The following is an 11,989-nucleotide window of genomic DNA, read 5'->3' as shown; positions in this document are numbered from 1 at the left end:
ATATATATGTATACATATATATATATATATATATGTATAGGATAACAATATTGATATCTGAGTTGTCCTATTACTTTTATTTAAAAAAGCCTATTACTACAGACAATAACTTAATAAATACAGCAAAAGAACATGATGAGACCTGCAAACATTTGTCAGTATAGTAAAAATTTATAGACATACCCTGCAAAACCTGATGTCATTTCATGCAGAAGTGTTAGCACAGCATCTCCAATACATTTTCCCTGCAACAAAAGTCATGGAACTCATTGTTTTAATGAAAGAAAGAAATACAACAGAAATGTTTCTAGCTATGCTGTATTTCTAATGATTTGGAATCCAAGGGTTCCATAAGTAAAAAAAAAAAATGAATGAGAAACACTGAACCAATCTATCTGAAAATTTCTAAGGAAAATTAACAAATTTTCCATTTCATTCTTCATGTCTATAGGAAGATTTGAGTTCAGCACTGCACACTAATGAACCAATTACCAATTCTGCATACACTGTCTGCAGTTGTGAACTATACCAGTCACATTGAGCATTTTTATGGCTTTGGTTTGATGGGTCACTGAATATTAAAATCTGTATTCTAGGAAGAAATTTCAGTATAAGAAGGTAGCTGCATGTAGATTGTGAAGTCTTCATCTATTTTAGACCTCTTATGATTACTAAGTTATTGAGCCAAATTAGAATTTGGCTCGGGGGGGGGGGGGACAGTTTGTTTATGTTGAATTTGAAAGATTCACACAGATACAAAGAAACAAGAAAAGAAGAAAGATGAGAAAGGAAAAGAAAGAAAGAGAAAAGAAAAAAGTATGGAGTACAAAGCTGCTGAAGAAGAAGGAGGAGGAGGAGTGATGGGCCACGGGGTGCTCAACCATGCCCTGCGGTAATGACTGTGATGGCATTGGCATGGAGAATGGCCAGTGCCATTCACTGTAGTAGCCACTCCACCTTGAGAGAATACTACCACCATATAATGAAATGTGAAGTCAATAAAGAAACTTCTAATCCATAAAATTTACTTATAATGTAATCCTTTATAGACAAGTGGCCGAAACACTGAAATCTGCTGCTGCTGCTGTTGTTGCTCTATAACATTCATGCAGATTAACAGTCATAGGCATGTGGAAACAAGAAGTTGTGATGTTCATGCATCCTCTTAAGGCATTAAAAAGAGTGAGAAATAGATCCAACTGGATATTGAAAAATACTGTCACATCACATAACAACAATCATGTTTTCACTGAAGTTTGCTAGAGTTATAAACCGTTAATCATCATCATCTTCACCATTGTCATTATTTAGTGTCCGTTTTCCATGCTGGCATGGGTTGGACAGTTTGACCAGAGCTGGCAAGCTAGAGAGCTGCACCAATTTCCAGCCTGATTTGGCTTGGTTTCTATGGCCGAATGCTCTTCCTAACACAACCACTTTATATATGTGTTGGGTGCTTTTAATGTGGAACTGGCACAAGTGCTACATGAATGCTTTTTACATGGCACCAACACAGGACTCTTGCAGAGTCCAATCCTCTTCATCAGGAAGTGCAGCCTTTTCTTCTTTATCCACTGAGAGAAAAAAGTGAATCTTAAAAAATAAAAAAACCTACATATTGTAAGTGCTAATCCAAGAAAGAAAAGACAAACAAGTGGAAGCAATGTAACCTATTGCTTGCAAAGTGAGTGTATCACCAGTTACACTAGAGTGCCAACCATACCATCTCAAAATAGCAGTCATGAATAACAGTATTTAGTTTAACTCCATTCTAACTTCACAAAATAATATGATACTAGGATAAACACATGATTCTAGTCCAATCAGTAGGATTTCTCTTTTCTGCCTTAGATTGATTTTTTATGATGTCTCATATCACTTTACATTAAAAAATTAGCAGTTAATTCTTAATTAAAGTAAAAACATATAGATGTAGATGAGAGACTCTACTCAATTAGAATGTTAGATTTTTTATTCTTCAGGTCACATCAAGGTTCTACATTGTGCTTCTTCATTAAGTTAATTTGTTGACTATATACGAGGTCCCTCTTGATAAAATAATCAAGATGTTTAATGATGGTGATAATGAAAAAAATGCAGCTTAGTAAAACTTACATTGTTAATTGAGTTTGAAATGGAAGCAAGGATCTCAAGTGTCTTTATTGTTGGTTGTAAATAAAACCACAACTTCTGGAGTGCTAACCGACCCTGCAACAGAACAAATATAAAAAGTCAAAGGTTTAATAGTTTAACTATTTTATTAGTCACACACAAGAAAAGAAGCATAAACAGTGATTTAATCAGTAAAAAATAAATATTATGGGTGTCATAATTTTACTGACATTGTTATTTTATGAATGCACTCTCTCCATGTCTTCACATAGCTATCATAGCACCCCACCTCCAGTCACTCCAATTTCTCAATTGGGTCACACTAACTTTGTAGTTGCATGTACAGCTTGAGATATCCCACTAGCCCACACAGTCCCTTCAAGGGATTGTATGGATCTTTACTGAGGGCCCCAGATGGTAAGTACATTTACTTTAATAAAATTAGTGCAGAGTAAAACCCATCAGCTTACAAATAAAAAACTTTAAATGCTGGAATAAACATCATAAAGCATCTTAGCTTACACAAAACACAATGTTTGACAAGAGAGTTTACAAATCAATCTATAACAAATAACCCTAAACTAATCAGAATCTTTTTATCACCTTCACGTTATACCCTGTTATTTCAGCAATCTGCTTCAATTTAACACAACTGCTGCCATTTTTGGTAATTGATAATGAGGATGATTGCTTACATTGGCAAATAGGAGGACAAACAGTAAAATATATTCTGTGGCATTATCCTGTTTTGATACAGTTTTACAGTCAGTACTAGTAACTGATTTTAGCTAAGCAGATAACCTAAAACAATTGACCAACATTTACTAGATGTCAAGGAAATTTAACTGTAGCTGTCACTATGGACAAGCATGACAGGAAACAGATGTTAATCCATGAACCAATGAGAGAGCTTCTATGTTGTTGCTCAACTTTTGAAGAAACAGCATCCAAATCTGTCAAGGCACACCTTATCATTTTAAAAAGGAAGGACACATTGGATAATGTTGTTGTAGATGCTACTAAAATGACAGGACAGTCATAGTTGGAATGCAAGTGCTTTAGTCTAGAGCAGTGACTCTCAACCATGTTTTGCCTATGAACTCCATTGACTCCCATTTTACTCTACTGGACTACCATAGTCATTCGATGTGTATAAAAAATTCCTACTATATATTTATTGTTTAAATATTATTAGGAATTATTAAAAAAAAATTTAAATATTGTAGAAGTATAAGTAATTTATTACACATAAATTTTAACAACAAAGTCTTATATGAAACCGCCCCACCCAGAACCGTATGGACCTTGATAGAGAACCACTGGTCTAAGTATTACCCAGAAGTGTAAGAGCCACAACACATTTTTTAGGAATATCTTTAGTCATAACATTGGGGGTAAATAAGAAACAAGAAATCATTGTTCCTGAAAGACAAGGAGTTGAATGACTGAAGATATGTGGTGCTACATATACTCTTACTCTCTTTTACTTGTTTCAGTCATTTGACTGTGGCCATGCTGGAGCACCGCCTTTAGTCGAGCAAATCGACCCCAGGACTTATTCTTTGGAAGCCTAGTATTTATTCTATCGGTCTCTTTTGCCGAACCGCTAAGTTATGGGGACGTAAACACACCAGCATCGGTTGTCAAGCGATGTTGGGGGGACAAACACAGACACACAAACATATACACACACATACATATACACGACGGGCTTCTTTCAGTTTCCGTCTACCAAATCCACTCACAAGGCTCTGGTCGGCCCGAGGCTATAGTAGAAGACACTTGCCCAAGGTGCCACGCAGTGGGACTGAACCCAGAACCATGTGGTTGGTAAGCAAGCTACTTACTACACAGCCATTCCCGCGCCTATGTGTAGACAATAAGTTCAAAATATGTCAGAACCATAGCATTATGTCCTTACTTTATACTTCATTTACTTAACATGGCAAAAACTGCATCTCCAGTTGCTGACTTCCTAGTTAGACTCACAATGGAGGACTTCTATATCTGAGACACTGCTGCTGACACACAGACAAAAGGCTGTTCAATTGATTGGCAACAATTCATTTACCAATACACCACAGCCTATGGCCTACAGACATGCTATCTCAGTCTTTTTATTTTATCATTACTCAACAGTCTTTGCTCCTCTGAACCAGATAGTGTCATACCACTCCACCCAAGCTTACTTGATGCACTACTCTTTCTCTCATTGTCCTTATACTATGTCTCAACCCTAACCACCACCACCCCACAAGCTCAATATCCAATTGTTCTTCCATGTCCATGATTTTTCTGCAGACATTGATTAATAAAGGTCACCTGAATATCAACTGAAACAGGTTCACCAAATGCAGAACAGCATGGATCATAGACACTGCTCCTTCTTTGTGACTGAACCATCATCATCATCATCATCATCATCATCGTTTAACGTCCGCTTTCCATGCTAGCATGGGTTGGACGATTTGACTGAGGACTGATGAAACCGGATGGCTACACCAGGCTCCAATCTGATTTGGCAGAGTTTCTACAGCTGGATGCCCTTCCTAACACCAACTACTGAGTGTAGTGGGTACTTTTACGTGCCACCTGCACGAGGCCAGTCACACAGTACTGGCAACGGCCACACTCAATAAGTCTTTGCAAGCTGAGTTTCATGTCCAATGAAGGAGACAACGTTGGCATGGGTGCCAGTCATCGAATTTAGTTCGGTTTCGATTTCACTTGCCTCAACAGGTCTTCATAAGCGGAGTTTAGTGTCCAATGAAGGAAAGGTACGCATAAGTGGGCTGGCTACACCCCTGGCAGAGGCCTTGGATTTAGGTCTCACTTGGCTTGCCGTGTTTTCTCACGCACAGCATATTTCCAAAGGTCTCAGTCAACCATATAAAAACATTTTAAGTTAATAAAATCATGATACAAACTTCTTTAACCCTTTAACATTCAGGTTCCTCTGTCAAATGCAATGTTTATTTTGCGATTTTGATGATGTAATTGTTTCTTTTTAGAATGACATAGTAGGGTAGGTGTGAAATGACAGATCTAGCCACTTTGAACATTAAACAGATGAAATGTGGGCTAGATATGGTTAAACACAAGCTCATATTGTATCACAGTAATACGTATTGTAAGTTTCAAACAAGCACTAGTAACAATTGTCAAGTAAGTTACAATCAAACAGTAATTAATTTAATTACAATGTTACTAATGTTTATAAAATAATTCTTATCAGCAAAATAAAATAAACGTGAAAACTTTTACTAACTGAAAACATTCTGAAATAGGAAACTATTAAAGCATGAAGCTGTACAAACCTGGCGGTTTTCATGCTCCAGCTGAGCCACAAGGAGATTATAATCCTGAAATAAATACCAATAGAAGACAATTAGCACCAAGATTTCATACTGAAGGAAGATCATTTAGAGAAGACTGAGATCAAGTGTATATATAATTATGGTGAGCAGGACCTAACCACATATACAGCAAGGTGCTAGTTAATGTTTGTCATAATTATAGTATTAAGTGTATAGGAAAGACATGGATAAGGAACTTATGCTAAGACAGTACACTGCATTGGTGTAAAAGACAAGTGATGGTAATATTTCAAGTAGGGAGAAGATACTCTAAGATATATATCATCATCATCATCGTTTAACGTTCGCTTTCCTTGCTAGCATGGGTTGGACGATTTGACTGAGGACTGGCGAACCAGATGGCTGCACCAGGCTCCAATCTAATCTGGCAGAGTTTCTACAGCTGGATGCCCTTCCTAACGCCAACCACTCCGAGAGTGTAGTGGGTGCTTTTACGTGCCACCGGCACAAGGGCCAGCCAGGCAGTACTGGCAACAGCCACGCTCAAAATGGTGTTTTTTACATGTCATCTGCATCGGAGCCAGTCCAGCAGCACTGGCAACAACCTCGCTCGAATGTTTTTTCACGTGCCACCGGCACAAGTGCTGTAAGGCAACACTGGTAACGATCATGCTCAAATGGTGCTTTTTACATGCCACTGCCAGACAGCTGCTATAGCAATGATTATGCTCAGACGGTGCTGTTAGTGCTCCACTGGCATAGGTGCCAGTCATCAAATTTGATTCAATTACAATTTCAATTTCGATATTCAAGCCTGGTACTTATTCCATCGATCTCGTTTGCTGAACCACTAAGTTACAGGGGCATAAACACACCAACACTGATTGTCAAGTGGTGGGGATAAACACCAACATAAAGACACATACACACATAGTTTACATCTGCTCAATCCACTCACAAGGTTTTGGTCAGCCCAAGGCTATAATAGAAGACACTTGCCCAAGGTTCCACACAGTGGGAATGAACCCAGAACCATGTGGTTGGGAAGCAAACTTCTTACCACTGAGCCAAACCTGCACCTATGTGCATTTGATAATATGTATGTACGTATAATTCGTTTCTAATGGTGGAACTCAAAGCTTTAAATAACAGCATGTAAATATTGGGTTAAAAACCCTTCCCAATATTTACACACATTTAGAAAAGAACTCACCAATTAAACAAATCTATGATAAAAGTGATTAGAGTGTCGAGCTCACAATCATGAGAGTTGTGTGTTGTGTTCTTGAGCAAGACACTTTATTTCACATTGTTCCACTTCACTCAGCTGGAGAAATGAGTTCATTTGCCTTTCCCATGAATAACATTGGTGGCATGGAGAAGGGAGGCTGGTATGCATGGGCAACTGCTAGTCTTCCATAAATAACTTTGCCCAAGCTCGTACCTCGGAGGGGAACTTTCTAGGTGCAATCCCATGGTCATTCATGATCTAAGGGGGTCTTTTTTTTTACTTTATGATAAAATAACTTCCACCTGTGATCACCTCATCCTTAATATTAGCATTGGTATGGACATGTGGTAAGAATGGACAAGGATAGCTGTGTGAAAAAGTGCGACACCCTAACAGTTGAGGAAACCTGTGGAAGAGGTAGGCCCAGGAAGACCTGAGCTGAGGTGGTGAGGCAAGACCTTCGAACATTGGGCCTCACCGAGGCGATGACTCCTGACCGAGACCTATGGAAATATGCTGTGTGTGAGAAAACACGGCAAGCCAAGTGAGACCTAAATCCAAGGCCTCTGCCAGGGGTGTAGCCAGCCCACTTATGCGTACCTTTCCTTCATTGGACACTAAACTCCACTTATGAAGACCTGTTGAGGCAAGTGAAATCGAAACCGAACTAAATTCAATGACTGGCACCCATGCCAACGTTGTCTCCTTCATTGGACACGAAACTCAGCTTGTGAAGACTTATTGGGGAAAGCAAAAGCGAAATCGGGATGGCACCTGTGCCCAGCATCGCCTTTCTGGCACTTATGCCCGTGGCATGTGTAAGGACTTTCGAGCGAGATCGTTGCCAGTGCCCCTGGACTGGCTCTTGTGCAGGTGGCACATAAAATACACTATTTTGAGCGTGGCCGTTGCCAGTACCGCCTGATTGGCCTTCGTACCAGTGGCACGTAAAAGCACCCACTACACTCTCGGAGTGGTTGGTGTTAGGAAGGGCATCCAGCTGTAGAAACTCTGCCAAATCAGATTGGAGCCTGGTGTAGCCATCTGGTTCACCAGTCCTCAGTCAAATCGTCCAACCCATGCTAGCATGGAAAGCGGACATTAAACGATGATGATGATGATATTCCAGTATGGCCATCCAACTTTTAACAAAAGACCATGTAGCAATTATCCTCAGTAGTTCAAGTTATGCAAAGTTAGCTACATTACTGAGTAGATCTTTGTTTAACAAGCAGCTAGTATTCATGCTACAGTAAAGCAAACATAGTTGCCGATCTCTATTTGTGGAGAGAACCTGGGGAAGGGGTAGATCCAGGAAGATGTGAGACAAAGTGGCGAGAAAGGATCTTCAGACACTGGGCCTCACTGAGGAAATGACAAGGAACCAGGACTTGTGGTGCTTTGCTGTACTTGAAGACACATTAAACTGAGTAAAATTGAGGCCATCCATACATACAGGCATGTCCCTTATGGCCATGCCTCCCACTCATTCTCCTTGGTGCTGTAAAATGCACTTGTGCCAGTGCCATATAAGAAGCACTCATGTCGGTACCACATAAAATGCACTCATGCCAGCGCTATGTAAAATGTACTCAGCACACTGTAAAGTGGTCGGTGTTAGGAAGGGCATCCAGCTGTAGAAACGATGCCAGAACAGACAATTTGAGCCTGGACAGCTCTCTGGCTGGCCCAGTTCTGTGTCAAACTGGCCAACCCATGTCAGCACAGAAAACGAACATTAAACAATGATGATGAAACCAAATTTATATTCTATTCTTCTAATTCAAGGAAATCAACAAAACAGAATATACAGTTGAAATATAATTCATTCATACTTACTTTTATTAATGACCGCATAGCAGCAGCCAATGCATGGTTGACTAAACCATATTCGTATGCTGATTTCTCTTTAAAAATAAAAAGAGAAAAGAAACTTTAACAACAATGTATAAATAAACTGATTTTCAAACAATAAATAAAAACCTCATTAACTGTAAATGGTTATTGTTGTTTGAATAAATAAGGTAACTTAATTAATGATTCAACTTTCAGCTTCAATAGTCAATCAGATTTTATGCATATAAGGCACCAAAAATGTAAATGGAAAACTGTTTTTTTTTTTGTTTTCCCAGCTCCATCTTTACTTTCTTTACTTGTTCAAAATATAAAATAATGTCACTACTTAAACAGTGTCAGTGTTTATGATTGCCTTTAATACATATCTGGCTGTTGTGTGGTTTGTTGTATAAAGATCAGGGGAATAAGCACTTCGTTTGGAAACAAGTAAATGCTTGTGATAGGATCAGCATACTGCTTCAACAAAGTCTTGTCCAACCCATTCCAGCATGGAAAAAGCAGATGTAAAAACGATGGTGATGATGCTGGTCTCACTTCAAGTAATACAGACTTAACATTTGATTGGTAATTATTTTATCAATCAAGCAAAGTTGAAGCATAAACTCAAATTCAGTACAATTTGTATGTAAAGTGGTATAACTAAATGCCTGATTCTGCTAGTTCTACTGCATCTATGGATTTTAGAATATTGATAGGTTAATAACAACTCTCTAAAATATCATTTGCCACAATAGTGGCACTCCATTGGTTACAACGATGAGGATTCCAGTTGATCCGATCAACGGAGCAGCCTACTTGTGAAATTAATATGTAAGTGGCTGAGCACTCCACAGACACGTGTACCTTTATTGTAGTTCACAAAGAGATTCAATGTGACACAGGGTGTGACAAGAATGGCCTTTGAAATACAGGTACTACTCATTTTTGCCAGCTGAGTGAACTGGAGCAACATGAAATAAAGTGTCTTGTTCAAGGACACAATGCATCGCTGGGAATTGAACTCACGACCTTACAATCATTAGCCAAATACCCTAACCACTTAGCCATGCATCTTCATGCCACAATAGTAGCAACCAAATACTGTTCTTTAATGAAAAAATCAGTTCTTTACCTTCAATAAATCGAACAACCGTGGAATAATATGAACACAAAGGAAGAATTCGTTGTGTGAGCTCAGATAAAGAAGGATCTATAAATAAACCAATAGAAACAATATTTTTTAAGTCAAAATATCACAATTATCTTATGATGAAATATTCTCTCCCTCTCTCTCTCTCTCTCAAATTACAATAGATTTCACTCTTGGAAGTTTCATCTTAATTTTACATTTTGCCAACTGCCTTGAGTACTACAAGCCAATGATACTCCTAATTTCTCAATATTCACAGGAGCAGCTGTGTGGTAAGAAGATTGCTTCCCAACCACATGGTTACAGGTTCAGTCCTACTGGGTGGCACCTTGGGTAAGTGCCTTCTACTAAAGCCTCAAACCTCATAAGTGTGGTAGACAGAAACTGAAAGAAGCCCATTATATATATATATATATATATATTTATGTATGTATGTCTTTATGTCTATGTTTGTCCCACCACCATCACTTGATAACGCGTTGGTATGTTTACATGCCCATAACTTAGTGGTTCGGCAAAAGAAACCAATACAATAAGTGCTAAGCTTTTAAAAAAAGTCCTGGAGCCAATTTGTCCAGCTGAAACCCTTCAAGGTGGTGCCCCAGCATGGCTGCAGTCAGGTGACAGAAATATGTGAAAGATAAAAGATTTATTATTACACCATCTGATTTCATTTAGGTGTCAATTATGCCACTAATTCCTGTTGCCCATTTAACCATTTTTTTTTAATGTATATTTAACACTGGCAGAGTTCTAAATATTGACAGAACATAAAAAATGAAGTCCAATGATGTATATTTGCTCGAAGATACCTGAATTTTCACAAACCAAACATAACTCTATAAAAGCATTAAGCATACCATAAAATAATACAAATGATTAGTAGAATATCTTTAACCATCTTATTTCCCTAAATTTATGAAAAAAAGTTTTCAACTCACCAAGGCTACTATCAACAATAAATTCTTTGTTGTTATACTTAGTTATTAGAGGCTTTGGTAAAATGTAATTGCCTTCTACACCCTAAAAGTAAATGATAATTTTTTTTATTTGGATCCATAAATACCTCCAATTAAAGAAAAATTAAAAGCACCATAATTTCAATACAAATCACACAATTTCAAACATTAGAATAAGATTATCTTTAGCTATTATAGATAATGCATAACAAAAAGAGATTATTTTTAGTTGTTGCACACCACACCAAAAAATTAAAATAGAAGGAACATTTGGAAAACTTAGATGGTAAAAAACAAAAATTATGTATATTGGACATTGACTTCAGGGGTTATTGCAGTTTAAAGTTCTTTCAAAATAATACAAAACCTGCCATCTAATACATTTAAGGTATCAAAATTTTCACAAATTTTTCATTTTAGTGGCTGTGTGGTAAGTAGCTTGCTAACCAACCACATGATTCCGAGTTCAGTCCCACTGCGTGGCACCTTGGGCAAGTGTCTTCTACTATAGCCTCGGGTGGACCAAAGTATTGTGAGTGGATTTGGTAGACAGAAACTGAAAGAAGCCCGTCGTATATATGTATATATATATGTATGTGTGTGTATATGTTTGCGTGTCTGTGTTTGTCCCCCCAACATCGCTTGACAACCGATACTGGTGTGTTTACGTCCCCATAACTTAGCGGTTTGGCAAAAGAGACCGAAAGAATAAGTACTAGGCTTCCAAAGAATAAGTCCTGGGGTCGATTTACTCGACTAAAGGCGGTGCTCCAGCATAGCCACAGTCAAATGACTGAAACAAGTAAAAAAGTAAAAAGTAAGTAATTTATTGCTTTTTTTGTTGTCTTTTTTTTTCTTTTACAAAACTCTTGAAAATGCAGTTTTCAACAAAAATGTTGCAAAAATGACCGAACATAGTTCAGTCACAGCTTGCATGATTGACAGTTGAGATAAAGCAGGTGGATGTGATAGCAAATGGTGGCACTGCATTATCAGCATATCATTGCATTGTAAAATACATTTTTATTAAGTATTTAACAAACTTAAATACTGCAATATAATCAATATCAGAATATAATGTTAATAAATCAAAAACTCTTTCCTTTACATACCTCTAAAAGGAAAAGTAGATCAGCAATAACCAACTTCTCTTGTTCACTAAGAGACAGGGTGCCAAGAACAGGAAGATGCTATGGGAGAAAATGAGAAATAGTATAGAAATAAAGAGGTAACTTTACAAACTGCATTCATGTAATCTAATAATATTTTTTAGATTAATTTAATAAATAATTCAAATTTCAGAGTTATACTTTATATATATATATATATATATATATATATACACACACACATACATATATATATATATACACACACACATATA

General features: G+C 37.6%; 1 protein-coding gene across 1 annotated transcript in view; it reads right to left on the bottom strand.

Moving 5' to 3' along the window:
* LOC106868733 (gamma-tubulin complex component 2) overlaps window positions 1–11,989 on the bottom strand; it is an 82,786-nt gene that overhangs the window by 44,332 nt on the left and 26,465 nt on the right. The window contains exons 9-15 of the mRNA XM_014914131.2: window positions 11,718–11,795; window positions 10,588–10,669; window positions 9,629–9,706; window positions 8,500–8,567; window positions 5,430–5,474; window positions 2,116–2,208; window positions 184–245 (exon numbers count right to left, since the gene is read on the bottom strand). Coding sequence (XP_014769617.1) covers window positions 184–245; window positions 2,116–2,208; window positions 5,430–5,474; window positions 8,500–8,567; window positions 9,629–9,706; window positions 10,588–10,669; window positions 11,718–11,795 — 506 coding nt within the window. The remainder of the gene's footprint in view (window positions 1–183; window positions 246–2,115; window positions 2,209–5,429; window positions 5,475–8,499; window positions 8,568–9,628; window positions 9,707–10,587; window positions 10,670–11,717; window positions 11,796–11,989) is intronic.

The sequence above is a fragment of the Octopus bimaculoides genome, chromosome 4 (genome assembly GCF_001194135.2).
Source record: "Octopus bimaculoides isolate UCB-OBI-ISO-001 chromosome 4, ASM119413v2, whole genome shotgun sequence".
Lineage (NCBI taxonomy): Eukaryota > Metazoa > Mollusca > Cephalopoda > Octopoda > Octopodidae > Octopus > Octopus bimaculoides.
The sequence above is the reverse complement of the archived record's forward strand: the minus strand, read 5'-3'. Positions and strand labels throughout refer to the sequence as shown.